Genomic DNA, 24,326 nt, shown 5'->3' on the forward strand with positions numbered 1-24,326 from the left:
GTCCCTTCATTGGGACTGGAAAGGAATGGAGAAGAAGCCAGAATAAGAGGAGGGAAGGGGAAGGTGCTAGGTGAAGCCAGGTGAGGGGGAAAGTAGGTGGGTGGGGAAGGGGGAATGAAGTGAGAAGCTGGGAGGTGATAAGTCAAAGATGTGAAGAGCTGGAGAAGAAGAAATCTGATAGGAGAAAAGAGAGTGGACTTTGGGAGAAAGGGAAGGCAGAGGGGCACCAGAGGTAGACAATAAGCAGTTGAGGAGAAGAGAAGGGGTAAGAGGGGAGCCAGAACGGGGAATGGAAAAAGCGAGGAGGAGGAGGAGGGTGGAGAAATTATAGAATGTTAGAAAAGTTAATAAACATTCCATCGGGTTGGAGGCTACCCAGACGGAATATGTGATATTTCTCCTCCAACCTGAGAGTGGCCTTACTGTAGCAATTGAAGACAATTCATGGACAGACATGTAACAGTAACGTGGAGTAGAATTAACATGATTGGCCGCCGAGGCACTGAGTGAACAGGGAACACCCAGACACTCACCCTGTTAAGACTTCATATTGCATCACAAAATCAGCAATAAAGTAATGTATTTGAATTGAGATTGCAAGCTCTGTTACTGCCAAATAATGAATCTTGTTCACACCTTCTTATCATTTAGCACAGAGCTGCTGTTATTGATAGCTTGCTAAGTCCACTTCTTGCCTGGATCCACAATCTACTTCTGGATGAAGTAGGCTTCATTGTTAAAGTGTGTTTTCTTAATAAAATTAATTAACAAAGGAAGCAGTTATCACTGGAAAGGAGTTCTCCCACAATACAGTTATGTTTATTTTGGTACTGTTTTGTTCCTCTTTCACGATGTAATAATTCAAAAGAGAGTGTTGAAAGAATGGTAATAGATTTTGTTCTGAACAAAAACAATTAGCAGATCAAACCATGATGTATTTAGTTTCCAAATCGGATTTTTTCTGACTGCTGGTTAATGGAGAATATATTCTACCATGTATTTATTTCTAATCCGACAAGGTATAATTTTAAGGTGATTGGAGGAAGTATAATTCAAAGTAGATTTATTATCAAAGTACATTTATGTCACCGTGTGCAACCCTGAGATTCCTTCCCTTGCAGTTGCGAGTCTGAACTCTACAAGTGAGGAGTGGATGTCAGAGACATGTTCTTACACAGAAAGTGGTGGGTGCATGGAACACCCTGCTGGGGGTGGTGGTGGAGGCACATAGCTTAGGGACATTTACGTTCTCTACAATGGGTCTATTATGAAGGTGCAGCAGTGACAAAGCCAAGGGAATGACCCTTGAGTGCACATTGTGAAAAATGATATAGTCTGCTGTTATAAGACCATTAATGGCAGATACCTTGGACGCATTTAAGAAAATCTTCCGTAGTCACATGGATGATAGGAAGATGCAGGGTTATGAGGAAGGAAAGAGTTAGACTGATCTTAGAGTAGGTTAAAAGGTTGGCACAAATTTGTGGGCTGAAGGGCCTGTATGGTTCTGTAATATTTTATGTACTTCATTGTAATGCAAGGGTTAAGCTAGAACAACAGAAGAAAACAATAACGGTAAAACAAGCCCCTTTCCTTTCGCACACTTACCCAATCACTCACATATACAGTCTTCCATCCCCAGAAGTTACTACCACCAGGCCTCCTGTGGACTCACAGACATCAGACCTCTGTCTTCCCCAGTGGACTTGCACAATGAGGGCTTTGGTGTTGGACATCAACTTCCCGACTTCCCATCAACCTTTGGGCGTCAGCCTCCAGTATTGACCTCAGCGCTCCCCAATGACAGGACCACGAACTCAGACCTTGAATTCTGGACTCCCCAATTTACATATCTAAGTCCTCTGTGCCTCCTGCCCAATCCTAGGACCCACCAACATGGGAGGACTCACTACCCTGGGAGGACTCACTACCCTGGGAGGACTCACTACCTTGGGAGGACTCACTACCCTGGGAGGACTCACTACCCTGGGAGGCCTGCAGCCCTTGTCATCACTTGTCTTTGTCCTTGTTGTTGATTCCTCAACACTGGAAGATAGGGTGTGCACAATGACCAGACGAAAATGCTCAGACCTGAAGACTCTGAGATTCCCTGACCTTTGCAAAAGGCTGTGTACAATGATCCTCAGGCCTAAAGACTGATCTACTTTTCAATTACATTGTGATTAACATCCCTGCTCCATTTTATAGATAGATAGATAGATACTTTATTCATCCCCATGGGGAAATTCAACTTTTTTCCAATGTCCCATACACTTGTTGTAGCAAAACTAATTACATACAATACTTAACTCAGTAAAAAAAAATATATGATATGCATCTAAATCACTATCTCAAAAAGCATTAATAATAGCTTTTAAAAAGTTCTTAAGTCCTGGCGGTTGAATTGTAAAGCCTAATGGCATTGGGGACTATTGACCTCTTCATCCTGTCTGAGGAGCATTGCATCGATAGTAACCTGTCGCTGAAACTGCTTCTCTGTCTCTGGATGGTGCTATGTAGAGGATGTTCAGAGTTATCCATAACTGACCGTAGCCTACTCAGCGACCTTCGCTCAGCTACCGATGTTAAACTCTCCAGTACTTTGCCCACAACAGAGCCCGCCTTCCTTACCAGCTTATTAAGACGTGAGGCGTCCCTCTTCTTAATGCTTCCTCCCCAACACGCCACCACAAAGAAGAGGGCGCTCTCCACAACTGACCTATAGAACATCTTCAGCATCTCACTACATATACTCTTTGTTTGTCATCTCATGATATTTTTATGTTAAACAAAACATCATTCTTAGCCTTGAAAGCACTCATCTTCCTATAGTATCTCCAGTTCTTTACAGAATGAGAGTGCAAGATACCTATTAACTCGTAACAACACGCAACACAAAATGCTGGAAACGACCCTTCCTCAGGACTGAAACATCAACTGTTTACTCTTTACCCCTGTTGAGTTCTTCCAGCACTTTGTGTGTGTTACTTTGGATTTCTAAATCGTGGGCATTATATGTTGGCAGCTGAAGCACGGTGACACCTTGACCATAAGACACAGGGGCGGAATGAGGCCATTCAGCCCATCGGGTTTATTCTGCCATTCCATCGTGTCCGAACTTGCCCCCAGTACAATCCTCGAAAAGCATCGATGCAAAAATGACACATTTCACTGTATGTTTTCATGTTTCAGTATGCATGCGAGAAAATAAGCTTATCTTTAATCTTCGAAGTGATTAGTCTAATTAGGCATCATTAGCTTAATTAATTTGGCCTAAAGTTGTGTGCTGAAGGGGCTGTTCCTGTGCTGTACAGTTCTAAGTCCTATAACTCTGTTCTGCTTGCAGAGAAGATCATCACTTCATCTCTAGTATATTCACAGTCACCAAAGTCCAGGACATAATGCCTATCTAATTAGCAAAAGCAATTCCATTGAAGAGATTGTGTTTCTCCAGCACCTGTCACATCCCCCAAAGCACCTCACATCCGATTCAGCATTTTTCTGAAGTGTGCACAGAGTTCTAATATGGAAAATAAAAGCACGGCAAACTCCCACAGACAACGTGATGCAACCAGACGGATTGGTTCTGCATGTTTTGAGCTAACTATTGGCCAAATTGTAGGGGATACGTGTTTTCAAGATACTATTATGGTGTTTTTTAAAGCAGCGTAGCAGTTAGTGTGACATGATTACAGTTCAGGATGCCAGAGTTCAGAGTTCAATTCCAGCACCTCTGTAAGGAGTAGTACATCCTTCCTGTGAGCTCGTGGGTTTCCTCCGGGTGATCCAGTTTCCTCCAGCTGATCGGGTTTCCTTCCACAGTCCAAAGGCAAATGGGTTAGTATATTGAATGGTTATTGTCAATTGTCCGGTGACTAGACCAGGATGAAATCGGTGGGCTGATGGGTGGTACAGCTCATTGGGCCAGAGAGCCCGTTCCACAGTGTGTCTCTGAATAACTAAATGCAGCAAATTGGGGTCTGTTTTAACGAGCACCTCCACTCCATCTGCCATAAGCAGACCTTCCCGGTGACCAAACATTTTAATTCCCATTCCCATTCCTACTTTGACATGTCGGTTTGGCCTCCTCTTCTGCCAAGATGAGGCCACCATTGGAGTGAAGATGTGACTCCTAATATTCCGTCTCGATAGCCTCCAACCTGATGGCATGAATATCGATTACTCCTTCCAGTAAAAAAATTCCCTCCCCCACCCCTCTTCCTCTTTTCCTCAATGTCACCTCTTACCTCTTCTCATCTGCGTATCTCCTCCCCTGGGTTCCCTCCTCCTTCCCTTTCTCCTGTGGTCCACTGTCAACTCCTATCAGATTCCTTCTTCTCCAGCCTTTACCTTTCCCACTCACCTGGCTTCACCTATCACCTTCTAGCTACCCTCCTTCCCCTCCCCCCACCTTTATATTCTGGTGTTTTCCCCCTTCCTTCTCAGTCCTGAAGGAGTGTCTCAGCCCGTAACGTCGACTGTTTATTAATTTCCATCGATGCTGCCTGACCTGCTGAGATCTTCCAGCGTTTTGTGTGGTGAGACTGAGAATGTAATTGGCACCATGAAAAGTTAGCTGCAATGTTTGGTACATTGCAAACACGACTGGCTTTCAGTCAGTACATTTGGCATTGAGGAGATATGACACATTCTGAGGTTATGAGAGATGCAGAAAGAAAAGATACAGATTTATTTGCCATAATGTCATACATTTTGAGACCAACAGTGGTGGGCAGGGGAATGTGGAGGGCAAGGAAGGAGGAGTTCCTGGGCCTCAGAACATCAAGTATTTGTTGCCCTGAAATTAATCTTGGAAAATTTCTGTGCTTTTTGATTCATAAGCACAGCATGGTCAGAGCTCAATTAGTAAATATTTTTATGTATTCGTCATAAACCACAGAAGCTATAAAAGACAGTAATTAGATGCTGCCCGACCTGCTGAGTTCCTCTGGCACTTTGTATGTAATGCTTTCCAGCATCTGCACAATCCCTTGTGTCCAAGACAATAGTTATATTTCACAATAGTATCAATATGTGAAGGAAATTATCATGAGTCCACTAACATTCTCAGAGAATTCCTTGGAATTAAGAAGTATATCATGCTAACAAAGAATCCCCAAGAGTGCATCATAACTTATAAGTGAATCCAAAGACCATATGGGTATTTACAGAGATTTGCAAAGATCCCCAGAGGTATAAGATCAGACATAGAATTAGGCCACTCAGCCCTTCACATCTGCTCTGCCATTCCATCACGGCTGATTTATTATCCCTCTCAACCCCATTCTCTTGTCTTCTCCCTGTAACCTTTGATGCCTCAACTAACAAAGAACCTATCAACCTCCACTTTAAATATAGCTAATGACTTGGCCTGCACAGCTGTCTGTGGCAATGAATTCTACAGATTCAACACCCTCTGGCTAAAGAATTTCTTCTCATCTCTGTTCTAAATAAGCATTCCTCTGTTCTGAGGCTGTATCATCTGGACCTAGACTCCCACACTATAGGAAACATCCACTCCTGATCCCCTCTATATAGGCATTTCAATATTTGATAGATTTCAATGGGATCCCCTTTCAATCTTCTGAACTCCAGCGAGTACGGGCCCAGAGACATCAAATGGTGCTCATACTTCAACCCTTTCATTCCCAGAATTATTCTGATGAAACTACTCTGAACCCTCTCCAATACCAGCATATCTTTTCCATTTAAAACACATATATGTGTTTTAAACAGAATTCCTGGGAATGATTCAGCTTTTCTGGCAAATTTAGGCATCCAATTTTTACAAGATTGCATAAACAGGAAAGTGAGCAATGTGCAAATAATGTTGTTGGAATGGCAATGGGGGAGAAGATTTCTGCTTCAGTACGCTGTGACCTCTGGCAAATGTTGGAGAAACTCAGCAGGTCAGGCAGCATCCGCAGAAGAACACTTGGTATTTCAGGCCAAGACCCTTCATCAGTACTGAACAGGAAAGAGAAGAAGCTAGAATAAGAAAGTGGGTGGAGGTAAGGAGTACAAGATGGAAGGGGAGAAAGAAGGTAGGGGGGGTCTCCCAAACAGTACTTCTAGGTGAGGCAACACTTCACCTGTGAGCCTGTTGTGGTATTGTGTCCAGTGCTCCTGATGTTTCCCTCCATTGGTGAGACCTGAAGCAGATTGGAGGACCGCTTCGTTGAACATCTTTGCTCTGCCCTCACAAAATAACAGGATCACTCATTTAAATTTGACTTCCTCTTCCCATGTCTGTCCGTGGCCTCCTCTACTGCCACAATGAGGCCAAACTCAGGCTGGATGAACAACACTTCATTTTCCGTGTCGGTAGCCTCCATCCTGATTACATGAACATCAGTTTCTCTAACCTGATTATTTTCCCCCTTCACCTTCTCTCTTTTTGCATTCCCCATTCTGGCTCTCCTTCTCACCCCTTCTGTTCCACTCAACCCCAATCACCTCCCTCCGGTACCCCTCCTCTTTCTCTTTCTCCCCGATCCACTGTCCTTTCCTATCAGATTCCCTCTCCTTTACCTCTTCCAGCTATCACCTCCTAGCTTCTCACTTCATTCCCATTCCCCACCCAGCCATGTTCCCTTTCACCCAGTCTCGCATCTCACCCGCCAGCTTGTACTCCTTCCCACTCCCCCTCCCGTCACCTTTTTTATTCTGGTTTCTGCCCCTTCCTCTCTAGTTCTGATGAAGGGTCTCAACCTGAAATACAGACTGCTTATTTTGCTCCATATATGCTGCATGAATGTTCCTCCAGCATTTTGTGCATTTTGCTCTGGATTTCCAACATCTTGTGCCCCATTTAAGAAAGACCTTTTTGCCTTCATTTGTCCCATATCCCTCTAAATCTGTCCTATTCCACGTACCTATCCCAATTTCTTTTAAATGCTGTAAATGGGCCTGCTACGATCTCTTCTTCTGGCAGTTCATTCTATGCTCAGACCACCCTTTGGGTGAAAAGCTACCTTTCAGATTCCTATTAAATCTCTTCCCTCTCACCCTAAACCTATAGCCTGTAGTTCTTGATTCCCCAATGACTGAATGTATTTACTCTATCTATGCTCCTCATGGTTTTATTAAGCTCTATAAGACCATTCCTCATTCTCCTACACACCCCGAATAAAGTTCCAACCTGCACAACGTCTCTCCATAACTCAGTCCCTTGTGTCCTAGAAACATCTTTGTCGATCTCCTTTTCACTCTTGCCAGTTTAGTGGCATTTTCAGTTCAGTGTTTAGGTGAATGAAGTTGTCCACACTGTGGGTGGTGTTCTGTTGTGATTTAAATGAATCTCGAGGTTGTATATGCTGACATTATATGTGCTTTGTTAATAAATTTACTGTGAACTTTGAATCATTGGATTGGATTTTTATATGTGGATTTTTCTGTTTCTCTTTCCATGGATACTCCCCGAAGTGCTTAATGTTTACAGCATATTCTGCTTTGGAAGAATCTAGTCATCTAAGTGGGGGATTAAAATTTTTGCCTATGTTAAATTGATTATTTCCTATTAGGGAATCTCAGTGCATAGCAGCAGTGCTGTTTTGCCAACACTCACAACTTGTAGGTTATTTGGAAGTATCTTTGAGTCAAATGGGAAATTTAAAGCCTTACTTGACTGTTTAAATTTCTTGTGCAAAGCACATATGGTAAATAAACATAACTGATCTGTCACTGGTGAATAGCAATGTGAAGTCAGTAATGATTGAGTTTATTAATTGCAGAAAGTGTGGTTTTCCCCAAGTTAAGCATCACTTCTTTCTAAATCATGCACAGCCCGAACATTGGCTTCACCTTCAAAGTTCAAAGTAAAACTTACTACCAAAGTGCATATAGTACTGTGCAAAAGTCTTAGGCACACTTATGAAGCTAGGGTGCCCAAGACTATTGCACAGTACTCTATTTGTCAACATGGAGCAGAGAGTGAGTTTGTAAATCTGGTGGGAATAAAGGATGGTGGGAATGGCGAGGGTGGAGCACCATGGGAGGGGTGTGGGAAAGATGGCAGAGAAGGAGTGCCAGAGTAGGGTGCCGGCATGGGTGCAGACACACCCAGCATTCAGACACCAAGCAAGGTCATTTGATTCCAAACAAATGGTTTGTTGATAATTTCAGAAAGCGTCTCTGGTGCTTCCCATATATATGTGCCTAAGACTTTTGCATAGTACTGTATTAAAGTTTATTTGATTTGACCTTTAAAATAAACCAAGCCCGGTATGTTTTCACAGTAATGATAGATGAACTCTCTCCAAATGTAAAATCTACTCATAACCGTACCTGCACATATGGTCGTTATTGTCTCACTGAGAGATGGAAGGCTGAGAAAGTTGCTCTGGGCAGTAACACGTTGATGTCAGTATCTTTGCAACATTTGTGCACATAGAAGCAGAATTAGGCTATTCGGCTCATTGAGTCTGCCCCACCATTCAATCATGGCTGACTTATTATCCCTCTCAACCCCATTCTCCTGCCTTCTCCCCATAACTATTGATGCCCTGACTAATCAAGAACCTATCAACTTTAACTTTAAATTTACCCAATGACCTGCCTACACAGACAATCCATGGAGTTTAATGACTTTATAATTGCCTCTAAATGGATTTATTCTGCTTAGCTAAGCCTTTGCTCGAACAATATCGCAGTCTATATCTGTTTAACTCACCTTTTCAATCATCTTACAGTGGCACAATTGAACATCAAGTGATAGATCCACTTGGAATGTAGATTATCAGTATATGATGTCCTCTGATTCTATTGATTATAAATCTGTTCTGTTATGCCTAGTGATCAGTACCACATTAATTCAGCTTGGTTACAGTGCAGATGGTGCGGTGGTTAAATTACAAGCCTAGTAACTAAAGACATGGACCATTAATTCAGAAACAAGAGTTCAAATCCCACTGTGGTAGCCAGGGAAGTTAAACCTAACTACTTAAATAAATCATTAATATGATCTCTGCCAAGATAACAATGAAGAATTCAGATTAAGATTTATTTATCGAAACACACAGTGAAATGTGACATTGGTGTTAACAGCCAACGCACCCAACGATGTGCTGGGGGTGCGCAAGTGTCAGCACACATTCCGTCACCAACAACGCATGCCCACAATGCTCAGCAGAGCAATTCAAGCAGCAGCAGCAACACCAACAACAGCACCCTTGCCAGCCTTCCATCCACTCACTTACACACAGTGTGAGCGTGTGCATGAACGCGTGGACAGGAAGGAGAGAGTGCCACAGTAGTATAGTCACTGTCTCTATGGAGTTTATACATTCTCCCCATGATCTTCTCAATTTCCTCAGTGTGCTCTGGTTTCTGCCCACATTTCCAAAGACGTGCAGTTAGGGTTAGTGTTAGGTTGGCACTGGAAGTATGGCAACACTTGTGGTTGCTCCCCAGACAACCCTCGCTGATTTGATTGGCTGCAATTCACTGTATGTTTTCATGTTTCGATTATAGGACATGGAACAGTACAGCATAGGAAGAGGCCCTTTGGCCCACAACGTTGTGCTGCACCAGCTAAAAAGTAAATCAAAATTATTTGTGTCAAATAAAGTTAATCTTTATTTTTGAAAACTGAACACAATAAAGAAAAAGAGTTATCAGTGCAAAAAATAATATTCCCCCAACCCACTATTGAAACTTAAAAGGAAGCAGTGATATAATGGGAGTAAAAGTTTCACAGCCCAAAGAGCAAAGAGCACCACAATTCTGATTGGTGATAAATGTTTACATGATAAAAAACCAAATGTATGTTATCTTGCCACAGTTCTACTGCTGAGGGCAGTAACTTGAGGCTGATTAATTGCAGTGGGAAATTCTCCTGAGAATGAGAGTCTAAGTTAAGAACAATGATGCACTGTAAATCAAGAGGCTTTGAAGGTCTAACAGTATCTGGAATTCAATAGAAATTTCAGAAGACTAATTTATATTTTTATTTTGTTAACATCCTTCATTTCACAGAGTTGAAGCATGATCTTCTTGGTGGGGTATTTTCCTGATTGGAAGAGTCATTCATTCTTATATCATTCTACCATTCACCTGATGATAAATGAGCCCAAATGTTCTGATGGAATGTGCAAAGCTTTTCTTCTCTCATTCTCCTATGTGCCAATGAAAAAAGACCCAACCTGACAAATCTCACTTCATAATTCAATCCCTCGTCCTGGAAATGTCCTCATAATATCTCCTCTGCACTCTTTCCAGGTTCTTCTCCCACTTCGAAAGTACATTTATTATCAAAGTATGTACACATTTTTCACCCTTGAGATTTGTCTCCTTACTGACAGCCACAAAACAAAGAAACCCAATAGAACCCATTAAAAAAAGACCTTCAAATACCCAAAGTGCTGAAAAGAAAGACAAATTGAGCAAGAAATAAAAGTAAGCAAACAACTGAAATTTAGGAAAGTGAGTCTACAGCCACAAAGCAGTCATCATTGCAGCCATTCCAGTTGCCTGTTAGTTGTAGGCCAGAGCCTCAGTTCAGCGCAGGGATGTTAAACCTTATGGAGCTTCCTGCGGTGAGCGAGTCTAGGACCAGAGGGCACAGCGTCAGAATAGAAAGGCATTTCTTTAGAACAGAGAGGAGGACGAATTTCTTTAGCTAGAGTATGATGAGTTTATGAAATTGCCACGATGGCTATGGAGGTCAAGTCATTGGGTATAGTTAAAGTGGAGCTTGATCAGTTCTTGATTAGTAAGGATGTCAAAGATTATGGGGAGAAGGCATGAGAATAAGGTTGAGATAGATAATAAATCAGATGTGACTGAATGACATTTGATGGGTTGAATTACCTAATTCTGTTCCTATGTTTTATGATCTTATGATCTTCCATCATCCTAGGGATCACCAGAAACTCAACAGAACCAATCACAATAAATTCAGTCATTCATTATGTGCCATGTTGTATGATGTGGGCGACCATGGTCTTTCCATGATCATGATTGTTCTTGGCAAATTTTTCTACAGAAGTGGCTTGTCATTGCCTTCTTCTGACAGTGTCATTACAAGACGGGTGACCCCAGCCATTATCAATACTCTTCAGAGATTGTCTGCCTGGCGGCAGTGGTCACATAACCAGAAATTATGATATGCACCAGCTGCTCATACAACCATCCACCACCTGCTCCCATGGCTTCATGTGACCCTGAGCAGGTGTTACACCTCGCCCAAGGGTGATCTGAAGGCTAGCGGAGGGAAGGAGCACATTACATCTGCTTTGGTAGAGATGTAGCTCCACCCCACTTCCCTAATCACATATAAACTGTAGCTAAAGATGCAGGTTATTCTTTCCATCTCTAGTACAGAAAATTTGAAAAAGTTTCATATCATATATCAGTGATAATAAATGTGATTCTAAGCAATCGAGTATTCCATCTGGGTACCCAACAACACCTTATATTCTGGCTGGGCAGCCTCCACCTGATGGTAAAAACATTGATTTCTTCAACTTTCAGTAATGGCCCCCCACCCTCTCCTTCACCATTCCTCAAGCCCTTTTCTCTCTCTCACCTCATCTCCTTGCCTGCCCATCACCTCCCTCTGGTACTCCCCCCTTTCTTTCTTCCATGGCTTCTGTCTTCTCCTATTAGATTCCCCCTTCTCCAGCCCTGTATCTCTTTCACCAATCAACTTCCCAGCTGTTTGCTTCACTCCTCCCCCCAGTTTCACTTACCTCCCTGTGTTTCTCCCACCCCTCCCTCCACCTTCTAATTCTACTCCTCATCTTTCTTTCTCCGGTCCTGCTGAAGGATCTCAGCCCGAAACGTCAACTGTACTCTTTTCCATAGATGCTGTCTGGCCTGCTGAGTTCCTTCAGTATTTTATATGGATAGGTTTCTATCAGCTTTGCACATCTGGATACTGCAATTTTTCCCTATCCTTTACAAAACTGCTCAAGCATGGGGATTGTGAGTGAACAGTCCTTTTCAAACCCAGCCACAAATTCTCAATTGGATTGAGGTTTGGACTTTGACTTGGCTACTCCAGGACATTAACTTTGTTGTTTTTAAGCTATTCCTGTGCAGCTTTGGCTTTATGCTTGGGGTCATTGTCTTGCTGGAAAACAAATCTTCTCCAAGCATACAGCTTTCTTACAGACTGCATCAGGTTTTCCTCCAGGATTTCCCTCTATTTTGCTGCATTCATTTTACTCTCTACGTTCACAAGCCTTCCAGGGCCTGCTGCAGTGAAGCAGCCCCACATCATGTTTCATGGTAGGAATGGTGTGTTTTTGATGATGTGTAACGTTTGGCTTACATCAAACATAGCATTTAGTCTGATTGCTAAAAAGCTCAATTTTGGTTTCATCTGACCGTAGAACCTTCTTCCAGCTGACTTCAGTTTCCCACATGCCTTCTGGCAAACTCTAGCTGAGATTTCATGTGGGTGTTTTTCAACAGTAGCTTTGCTACTCTCCCATCAAGCTGTGACTGGTGAAGCACACAGTCAACAGTTGTATGTGCAGTCTCTCCCATCTCAGCCACTGAAGCTTGTAACTCATCCAGAGTTGTCATAGGTCTCTTGGTGACCTCCCTCTTTAGACCTCTTCTTGCACGGTCACTCAGTTTTAGAGGACAGCCTGCTCTAGGCAGATTTACAGCTGTGTCATATCCTTTCCATTTCTTGATAATTGACTTAACTCTACGCCAAGAGATATTCAGTGACTTGGAAATTTTCTTGTATTCATCTCCTGACTTGTGCTTTTCAATAACCTTTTCATGGAGTTGCTTGGAGTGTTCTTTTGATTTCAAGGTGTAGTTTTTGGCAAGATACTGACTCACCAGCAATTGGACCTCCCAGATTTGCCTTGACTGCACACAGGTGACCTCCATTTAACTAATTATGTGACTTCTGAAACCAATCGGCTGCACAAGTGGTGATTATGTGTGTCAAATTAAAGGGGGTGAATACTTAATGCAATCAATTATTTTCGGTTTCATATTCGTAATTAATTTAGATCTGTTTTTGTTTTGACACGGAAGAGTCTTTTTTCTGTTGAATAGTGTCCAAAAAAAAGCCAAATTAAATCCATTGTGATTCAATGTTGTAAAACAATAAAACATGAAAACTTCCAAAGGGCTTGCAGGAACTGTGTGTATAAGTGATGCAAGAATGGGTGTCGGGTGGACATACGTCTCTAACCAAGGATATGTAAGGCACTCCTTCCCTCCACTAGCCTGGGCAAGGTGTAGCACCTACTTAGCCCCCCCAGTCATGGTCACCTGAAGCCATGGGAGAAAGTATGGATGATTGTCTGAGCAGCTGGTGCATATCACAAGTCCTGGTTATGCAACCACTGACACCAGGTAGACAATCTCTGGAGTATTGAGAATGGGTGGGTCACCCATCTTGTAAAGACACTGCCCAGAAGAAGGCAATAGCAAACCTCTTCTGAAGAAAAATTTGCCAAGAACAATCACAGTCATGGATAGAAAAATGAATTAAGACTAACAGTGTGAAGAGGGTGTTCCTCACAGGCAATGATCAGATTAATGAAAGGCCAAGATAACCCCCATCCTACGAGATGGCACATGATGATGAGTGCAAAAAGAGAAAAAAAAGAAACAGTAGTGAAGTATTGTTCATGGGTTCACTATCCATTCAGAAATCTGATGATGGAGGGGAAGAAGGTGTTCCTGAATCATTGAGTGTGTGTCTGCAGGCATCTTTACCTCCTCCATAATGACAGCAATAAGAAGAGCGCACGTCCTAGGTGATGGGGTCCGTGATGATGCTTGCCACCTTTTTGAGGCATCGATTCCTGAAGATCTCCTTGAAGATATCTTGAAGATGTCTTAAAGAAGATAAAACCAAAATAATTTGTGTTAGTTCATTTGGAGGTGGGCAGTAAAACAAAAAGAGATTGCAGATGCTGAAAATGTGGACCCACTTCCTCCTCCCACTGCTCTTCTATTCTGGCTTCTACCACCTCCCTTCCAGTCCTGATGAAGGGTCTTTTCATCCATAGATGCTGCCTGACCCCCTGAGTTCTTCCAGCTGTGTGTGTTGAGGAGGTAAAACAGAAAATGATGGATAATTTGTGGGGAGGGAACATCAAAGGAAAACCAGCAGATGTTGGAAGTCTAAATAAAACAGAAGATGGTGGAAACATTCGGCAGGTCAGGTGGTGTCTGGGGAAAGAGAAACATTGTGAATGATTCAGATCAAAGATCATTCATCAATCAGAATCTGTACCGAGTCTTAAGGAATGGAATTAGTCTCTAATACATTGGGAAAAAAAGTCAGGTTGGAAGCACTCCATGGAATGTCTGCTTTCTATACAACCCAAGTTCCCAGCTCCGTGACTGCATTATTGCAAGAACAAGGGACAGACAGTGTGAGGGGGAGGAGAGCAAGTTAGATTAACACCAATCACATACCAAAGTAAACCAAGTGAATATTCGATGACTAGGTCTGCTGCAATACTTAGAATTCGGTAACTTAAAGTAATAAAAGTCCTTTTTTTTCTGTTGGGAAGTCATGCAACACAAAACAGCTATAAACAATCAGTGGGATATTATAAAGGAGAGATGTAGGAGAGACTGAAATACCTCCCAAATACACACCTTTTAGATTGTCATTTTTCCCATGCTTTCGTTCATTAGACCATAAAACATAGGAGCAGAGTTAGGCCATTGAGCCTGCTCTGCTATTCCTCATGGCTGATTTATTATCTCTCTCAACCCCATTCTCCTGCCTTCTCCCCATAACCTTTCATGCCTTTACTAATCAAGAACCAATCAACCTCTGCTTTAATACCCAAATACAGTCAGTCGTCTGCAGCAATGATTCCACAGACTGACCACCTCTGGCTAAAGAAATTCCTCCTCTTCCCTGCTCTAAGCTGATGTTGTTCCATTCTGAGGCTGTGCCCTCTGGTCCTAGAATCCCCCATTGTAGGGAACATCCTCTCCATGTCCACTCAATCTGGGTCTTTCTATATTCGATAGCTTTCAATGAGATTCCGCTCCCCCCCCCCCCCCCCCCACATTCTTATATGTGGACATGTTCTTATATGTATCCATTAAATACTTCACTTAGAGTAATAGAGTCAAAGAGTAATACACCATGGAACCAGGCCCTTCGGCCCATTTCATGCATGGGCTAGTTTCAATTCCTCATGTTTGACCCACTTTTCAAGTTCCTGTGTGTCAAGATCTCTAAAGACCTAACCTAGTCCCAAAATATCAATGCAGCTATAAAGAAGGCAAGACAGTGATTATACTTCATTAGGAGTTTGAAGAGATTTGGTATGTCAACTAAAACACTCAGAAACTTGTATAGATTTACCCTGGAGAGCATTCTGACAGAATACATTGTACGTCTTGATACATCACCGTCTGATATGAGAGGGCTACTGCACAGGACCAAAAGAAGCTGCAGAGGGTCGTAAATTTAGTCGGCTCCATCTTGGGTACTAGCCTACAAAGCACCCAGGACACCTTCAGGAACGGTGTCTCAGAAAGGCAGCACCCAGGGCATGCCCTTTTCTCACTGTTACCATCAGCAGCCTGAAGGCACAAACTCAGCTTCTTTCCCTCTGCCATCCAATTCCTAAATGGACATTGAACCCATGAACACTAACTCAGTTTTTAAATATATATTATTTCTGTTTTCGCACAATTTTTAATCTATAATCTGTATTTATTTATTTATTTAAGTTTACTCTTTTTCTTCTATATTATGTATTGCATTGAACTGCTGCTGCTAAGTTAACAAGTTTCATGACACCAGATGGTGATAATAAACCTGATTCTGATTCTCTAAACCTGTCCTGTCCATGCACTTATCTGAACATTTTAAAATTATTGTTAATGTAATTTGCTCAAATACTTTCTTTAGCTACTCATTTCCATCTGCCACTTCTTTACCCATTCTCCTACTCTGTACTGCAGACTCTCTGCTTCCTCAACACTACCTGCCCCTCCACTTATTTTTGTATCAACCCCACAGTTAGCCACAAAGCCATCAATTCCATCATCCTGATCAAATGAAAAGAAACCAGCTCTGCAGAACATCTCTAGTCACCAGCATTCCATATAGAGACCACCTTCTATGGAAAGAATTTGCACCTCAGTCCCTTTTTTAATCTTTCCCCTCCTAACTTAAACCTTTGCCCTCTCGATTTTGGTTAAATCTTCCTTTGATAAAAAGACTCACCCTCTCGTTTTACACACACCTTAAGTAGTACTCCATTTCAAATCCTTCTGTTGCCTTGCTCTTCCCATACTCCATAAGACTCCACTAATCATTCCCCCTTCACATTTCTCCAAATTCTAGCTCTTGGACACTTTGCTTCACCATTGAGAATCATATCTTCAACAAAATTTCAGTCCCATCTTCACCACTCTCCTTATTTATAATGTCCCTTAACACTGGCCTTTTAAAATTATCTTTGGGTTAGCTGATCTTCCGTCTGGTAAATTCACCTCCATTTTATTCAGGTAAGTGCAAGGGTTTGCATTTTGGGAAACTTTTAAGAATTCTACAACTCATATTATCAGTACACCTGGGAGGTTATGTACAAGATGTTGATGAGGAATACTGTGTTCGGTTTGGTCACCCTGCTGAAGGAAAGATGCCATTTAAGCTGAAAAGAATGCAGGAACCATTTATGAGAATATTGCCAGGACTCGAAGGGGTGTCAAGAGGATGTTTCCTACAATGAAGGATTTAAACCAACAGAACTGCTGTTCATTAAATGTTTCTTGTGTTTTGCGCCATTCTCTGTCAACTCTAGAGACTGATGTGCATGAAAATCCCACGAGATCAACAGTTTCTGAGATACTCAAACCACCCTGTCTGGCACCAACAATCACAGTCAAAGTCACTTAGGTCATATTTCTTCTTGGCACAGTAGTGTAGTGGTTAGAACAACAGTTTACAGTACAGGCAACATGGGATAAATTCCTGCCACTGCCTGTAAGGAATTTGTACAATTTTCCCGTGAACATGTGGGTTTCCACCGAGTGCTCCGGTTTTCTCCCACAGTCCAAACATATATTGGTTGGTAGGTTGATTGATTATTATAAATTGTTCCGTGATTAAGGTTAAATTGTGGGTTGCTGGGCAGTGTGGCTCGAAGGGTCTATTTCATTCTTTATCTCAATAAATAAATAAATACATGATATTTGGTCTGAACAACAACTGAACCTCTTGACCATGTCTACATGCTTTTATGCATTGAGTTGATGCCACATGATTGGCCAATTAGATATTTGCATTAACAAGTGTACCAGTGTACCTAATAAACTGGCCACTGAGTGTATGTGCAAGTTATCTCTCTTGGTTTTATCTGTGTTATTGAACAGGCTGACAGAATCTGTAATTTGAGGTTTATAATTATATGGAATGACTTAATTCTCTAACTTTCTTTCCTCCTGCCTATATCACAGAGACCATATCATGGCCACGGCATTGCCGGACACGAGACAGACATCAGAGATGGAAGAATTGAATGATGAATATTCAGGTAAATATTTTCATGTGGCCCATTTAACATAATTCTAAAGGTTGAAAAAGCTTGATATTGAGATTAGTTTGATAGTTTCTTGTCACTGGGTAATGGACACCTTGGCAAGATGATGTTCTGATTATCATTAGCAATAAGAGATTAGATACAATACCACACAGTTCTCACAAAACTAGAATTGAACTGCCAGTGTTCACCATGTTCCTTTACCTCGATGGTCGATAGTGTTGGGATTTGGTGTCTGTTGTTATGTGCATTAGAACATCAGAAATCAAAATAATCTTCTTAATGAAAAATGACATGTTCTAAACATTTCAAACTGAAGAGCTGATTATTGACTACAGAAGGAATGTCGGGGGTCCATAAGCCACCAAAAAGTTTGACAAACATTTTTCCATTGGTTAATATTTTGCACAGGCTTAATGAAACGAAGGGCTTGTTCCTGTGTTGTATCTCCCTCTGACCCTATGACCCTATTAACAGTAGGCCCAGGCACCTCCACGCTGTACTGGTAGTTAAAAGTGTTATTCCTATGCCACTCAGTTAGACACGTCCACATGGGAGAAGTCCACATACTGTACAAGCAGGGCTATCAATAAAGTTTAGTTGAGTATCCTGCATGCTGGTATTCTGGTATGCTCTGCTCTATCCTTCCATAATGAGTACAACATGGTGTCAGAAGCGGTTGATTGTTGATGAATTGGTCTACAGACCAAGTGAGATCCCCAACAAGAAAGAATTTACAGTAAGACTGTTCTTATTTGCATACATCTATGAAAAATATCCAGAGACTTATCAACCTAAACTGTCTATGCTAGTTTGCTATCTGTATGCACCATGAGGGATGAGCTGGAAAAGGGGCAGGATAGCAAGGCAACACCTTTGAGATACAACCAATAGTGGATACATTGTAATAATCTGTGGGCCACTAGCCTGGGGAAGTGCACAGAGACACAGCCACAGCAGAGAAGTCAGTCAGACACTTAGGGAGAGAAAAGGAGACATTTGTAGTCCAAATAAATAAAACAGTAAATAAATAAACTGGAAAGTGGAGTAAATATCTGCTGTACCTAGACCTACTTACCTAACAAAGCTCCCTGACACATTTGATTTTTCTAAACCAGGGGACTTCGAGAGATTTAGGGTTGCAAGCAATCTCACTCAGGCTTCAGATGATCATTAAGTAAGCACATTGATCTACCTCGTGCGTGACAAAGCAGATGACATCATGGATGGATTAGGACTGACAGGTGCTCAGAAAAAGGAGTTGAGAATAAATTCAAAGAATACTTCACAGGAAAATGAAATGTGATGTACGAGAGTGCAAAGTTCAACTCCAGAAAGCAGGAGCCAGGTGAAAGTGTAAGTGACTTCATCACAGCACTGTATGTGTTGTCAGACAACTGTGCATATGGAAATCTGAGCAATGAGCTCATCAGAGACAGGATTATTGTCAGGCTACTAGACACCAAATTGTCAGAGAGATTTCAGTTGCAGGCAAATCTCACAGAAAGCTATTACTATGGTCAGACCGAGTGAGAATGTTCATCAGCAACAAGCAGAACTCGGGCAGGAAAATGATTCTAGAGTAGGTTACATGGTCGGCACAATATTGTGGGCCTGTAATGTGCTGTAGATTTTCTATATTTTATGTTCTAAAGCTGGAAGCTATAAAAAAAGGCAACAAACAAGGTGCAGTCAGAAAGAGGTGACAGTAGAACTCAGCTTAAACAAAACAGACAAGCGAAGCAAACAGCAGGCAAAATCTCCAGCTGAAGGAGATGCTGCAAGTCTCCAATCCATGTTAAAGAGTTCCGTCCAGCAATAGAGGTGAAATGCTACCAACGCAGTAGAGTTGGCCAGAAAAAAAGTTGGTGTCATACAAAAACAATTGTTCAGGAGGTCAAAGAAGACCAGGTGGCGAGAACTTTCCTTGGGGCTCCAGATTCAAATCGACAAGATTGGTGGACTACGCTTCAGTTACAAAATGAGGCAGTGACCTTCAAAATGGACGCTGGGGCAGGGAAATGGATGTTGATGTTTCAGGTTGAGACCCTTCACCTGGACTGCGGAGGTCTGTGTGAGCATATGGTTGAAAAATCAGCAGAAGAGATCAATGGGGGGAGCAGTGAGAGAGAGTCTTGCTGAATTCCTGTTGAAGAGAGCACCAAAAGACCCTTTTCAACTTCATCAGAGACCCAGCTTTGTCCACTGCTAAATCCATGAGCAGAAATTTTAATTACTGGAGACTTTTGGGAATCCCCTTGAAAGCCAAAAATCAGGTCTGCTCCAACAATGTGTCCCACTCCTGACTTTAAAGATCACCAGTAAAACACTCCCAGTAACAACTTCTTTCTGAGCACAAGCTTTGAAAAACTTTAGTGCTGGAGGAGCCATCTATCAGGAACTTGGATGGTTTTGAACAAAACCTATTTACCATCAGATTTCATACAGAGTGCAGATAAGATTCAAACATGAGCCCGACTGTGTTGGCCACCTATCCTCCTCCATTGTACTCCAATTTACTCTGATATAAAGTGCTAGCTGCAAATTTTCACAGGATACATGAAAATGGGAGCAGGAGCAGGTCACCTGGCCTTTCAATCCTGTCCTGCCTTTCGATATGATTATCATTTGTTGTAATGCACTGCGTTGTATGACATGAACGATTATGGTCTTTCCATGACCATGATTGTTCTTGGCAAATTTTTCTACAGAAGTGGTTTGCCATTGCCTTCTTCTGCGCAGTGTCTTTACAAGATGGGTGCCCCCAGCCATTATCAATACCCTTCAGAGATTGTCTGCCTGGTGTCAGTGATCACATAACCAGGACTTGTGATATGTTTCAGTAAGATTATCCCTCATTCTGAACTCAAAACCAAACTGTTCAAACTGTTCAACATCTTTTAAAGATAAAGATGAGCTTCCTTTGTCACATACACTACATTGAAATGGAATGAACTGCACTGTTTTGCATCAATGACCAACACAGTCCGAGGGGCAGCCCGCAGTATCTCAGCACTTTGGGCGCCAACATAGCATGCCCACAACTTACTAACTCAAAGCTGTACATTTTTAGAATATGGGAGGAAACTTGAGCACCTGGAGGAAACTCATGCACTCATAGGGAGAATGTACAAACTCCTTACAGGCAGCGGCAGGGAATTGAACCCCGATATTCCAATTGCTGCCGCTGTAAAGCATCACGCTAACTGCTACGCTACCATACTTCCCATCACGCTACCTTGCCATCCACAACCAATGCTCGCATCCCAGAAATTTTCTCCTCAGATTGAACAGTAAGACATGCAGCAGAGTACCCAGCTGAAACAGAAGTTTAGTAAAACGTGTTCGTCTCTTCACTGAGTATACTCATGAGTATATGACTTACCTGGGTGGTGGCTGAGTGGAACTCATGCCAAAGAAAACAACCACTCATATAAATAATTATGATTTTATTTAAACTTTTTTTAAATAAAGTTGCAGCTTTACATGAGTTATGAAGCAACCACGTGTTTGTATTTGGTGAATCCTGATGAAAGGTCTTGGCCCAAAACATTGACTGATTATTATTCCTTTCTATAGATGCTGCCTGACCCACTGAGTTCCTCCAGCATTTTGTGTGTGTAGCTCTGGATTTTCAGCATCTGCAGGCTCTCTTGTGTTTATGTGTTTGTATTTGGCAATTTTCTGAGTAAAATGTTGTGTGCTATTAGGACAAGAAGTTTCTTCAAACTAATTACAAGCAAAAATCAATACAATTAGCAATGCAGTGTTGGTATGAGACATCTCTAGCACAAAGACTTTGCTGACTAGTACAATAGTTTTCTTTGCAACATGTTACGAATAACCAGATTAGATTCTGTCTAAACTCAATATCAGCCTTCTGCAAGAGAATTTCTCTTTTCCAAGGTAATCGAACGGCGCTTCGATCCACATTGGATCCTGATGCCAACAGAGTCTGATTCAGAGCATCAAGGTACTTTTCAGTGCCTGATGAAGGGTGTTGACCCGAAAAATCCACTGGACTCTTTCCCATGGATGCTTCCTGGCCTGCTGAGTTCCTCTAGCATTTTGTGTGTGTTGCTTGGATTTCCAGTATCTGCAGATTTTCTCCTGTTTGTGATAAGACCATAAGATCTAGGAGCAGATTTAGGCCATTTAGCCCATTGAGTCTGCTCTACCATTCCATCATGGCTGGTTTATTATCTCTCTCAACCCTTCTAACCTCTCAAATCTTCTAACCATTCTATCCATTCTAGTACCTTTCCCATAATACCATGGGCTTTTAATTTGTTAAGCAGCCTCATATGCGGAACCTTGTCAAAGGCCTCTGAAAATCCAACTAAACATCCACTGACTCTCATTTGTCCATCCTACCTATTACTTCCTCAAAGAATTCCAACAGATTTGTCAGGCAAGATTTAGCCTTTAGAAAACCATGCTGATTTTATTCTATTTTATCAAGTGCTTCCAAGTACCCTGAACCCCATTCTTAATAATGCTCTTCTATCCTGAGATTGTGCCCTCTGGTCCTAGACTCTTTCAATATATGAAACATCCTCTCAACATCTATTCTATCTAGGCCTTTCAATACGTTTCAGTGAGATCGCCCCTCTCATTCTTCTAAAATCCAGCAAGTATAGGCCCAAAGCCATCAAATGTTTCCTCACATGTTAACCCTTTCATTCCCAGGATCGTTCTGGTGAACCTCCTCTGGACTCTGTCCAATGTCAGCACATCCTTTCTTAGATAACGGGTCCAAAACTGCTCCCAAATTCATTCTGACCAAAGCTTTATAAAAGCTCAGTCTACATACACATCAACAGAATAAAAACTCGAACCACTGAAACTGATCTGATGATTGTTTTAGGATTAGATCTGCTGACAGTCAAAATGTGACCCTTCATTTGGTAACGCTCTTGGCTGTTCTGAACTGGTAGGACTAAGTCAAGTAACGATCAGCATAACAATGACTAATGGGATTAGCCTTGCTGGTTCACCTTTCAAGCCGTTTATTTTGTTGCAGCTCCTTGACCGTGGCTTGCAGTTAGAAGAATCTCTTGTGATGGGTGAAACTCTCCAGCATCATTGATTCCATATGCACTGACACAACACTTATTACATGAGTTCAAATGGGCAGCGCAGTGGCAAAGCTGTTAGGGTGATGCTTTACAGTGCCAGCAACCGGGGTTCAATTCCACCACTGTCTCTAAGGAGCTTGGGTCCGTTCTCCCCGTGATCGCATGGATATCCTCCGGTTTCCTCCCACATTCTAAAGATGTACATGTTAGGATTAGTAAACTGTTTGCATGATATGCTGGCGCCAAAAGCCCGGTGACACTTGTGAGCTGCCTCCAGTACACTCTCTAATTGTGTTGGCCGTAGACACAAACAAGACATTTTGCTGTATGTTTCAATGTACGTGTGACAAATAAAACTAATTTTTTATCTTAAACACGAAAAACTCCTGCAGATGCTGGCAATCCAAAGCAACACGCATAAAATACTGGAGGAACTCAGCCGTCAGTCAGCACCTATGGAAATGAATAAACAGTCAGCATTTCAGGCGGAGACCTGAAGCCTGTTCTGAAGAAGGGTCGCAGCCCAAGACTTTGACTGTTTGTTCATTTCCACAGATGTTACCTGACCTGCTGAATTTCACCAGCATTTTGTTTGTGGAATCTTTTCTCTGTACTGGGTTTTGTGTGCTCAACAGATTTGGTCAAATTCATTCATTTATACAAAATTAATTAATCTCCACATACTCTCTACTCAAACTTACTGCATAATGTGTGATCTAAAAAGGGATCAAGGTTGCAATGCAAGATATGTTCTTCAGTAAAATAATACATTCTCTGTCTTACTCTGAGGCTTCTCATTCCACGATCATTGCACTATTTCTATTGACCTTAGATCAAAATGATCTTACAGTCTCTGTATGGCATCTTCAACCAAGATATCTTCCACCCTGCAGTGGGTGAGAAGATTTGCCAGTAGGCCATGTACTTCTAGGTATAAAACCACCATGAAGACTGTAATGCCCTTCCATAAGACCATAAGGCATAAGAGCAAAATTAGGCCATTCAGCCCATTGAGTCAGCTCTGCCATTCCATCATGAGAACCTCCACTGGTCGCGGTCAAACCTGGATGCTTTGTCCTAGCTGTCTACGTGACGTGCAATAGGATTTGGAGAGCACGCTGTTGTCCGTGCAGCAGGCTCCCCCTTTCCATGCAACTGATATATCCAAAGGAACATCAGAGACACCAGCAGCGTCACAGCAGTTGTCAGTCAGAGTTGAACTGAATGTAGGACTGCCTTGGGGACTCCTGTTCTGGATGTTTCCTTGGGGTTTACTCCTTTAGCCTTCTCCTTAAGTGAATATAGCCGCAAGTTAGCCGAGTTTTGAGATCGAAGTTTTCCTTCTCCTAAATGAGTTGCAACCACAGCTGATGAGCCCCATTTGCCCAAATCCTGTCGTGATTTTTTATTAGCCCCCCCCCCAATCCCATTCCTCTGCCTTCACGCTGTAAAATTTTGACACCCTGACTAACCAAGAATTAATCAAACTCTGCTTTGAATATATCCAATGTTTCGGCCTCTACAGCCATCTGCAACAATGGTTCATTTTAACTGAAGAAGTTCATTGTTATCTCTGTCCCTCTAATCTGAGTCTGTGCCCTCTGATCCTAGATACACCTACTATAGGAAAGATCTTCTCCACGTCCCCTCTATCCAGGCCTGTCACAGTTCTCTATCCTTCAGGATATTATTTGATTGAGAAGGCATAGCATGGTTTTGATATAGTAGCTGAATGGTTCTGAAACTCCATTGC

The 24,326-nt window shown here is 42.1% G+C and overlaps 1 protein-coding gene across 4 annotated transcripts in view; it reads left to right on the top strand.

Annotated features, from left to right (window-relative positions):
* The window catches only part of LOC140734164 (uncharacterized), a 140,659-nt gene that overhangs the window by 73,185 nt on the left and 43,148 nt on the right, over positions 1-24,326 (top strand). For all 4 annotated transcript variants that reach the window (XM_073057793.1, XM_073057792.1, XM_073057791.1 and 1 more), the window contains exon 2: positions 17,413-17,489. In XM_073057793.1, coding sequence (XP_072913894.1) covers positions 17,423-17,489 — 67 coding nt within the window. In that variant the 5' untranslated portion in view covers positions 17,413-17,422. The remainder of the gene's footprint in view (positions 1-17,412; positions 17,490-24,326) is intronic.

Source organism: Hemitrygon akajei, chromosome 10 (assembly GCF_048418815.1).
Source record: "Hemitrygon akajei chromosome 10, sHemAka1.3, whole genome shotgun sequence".
Classification (NCBI taxonomy): Eukaryota; Metazoa; Chordata; class Chondrichthyes; order Myliobatiformes; family Dasyatidae; genus Hemitrygon; species Hemitrygon akajei.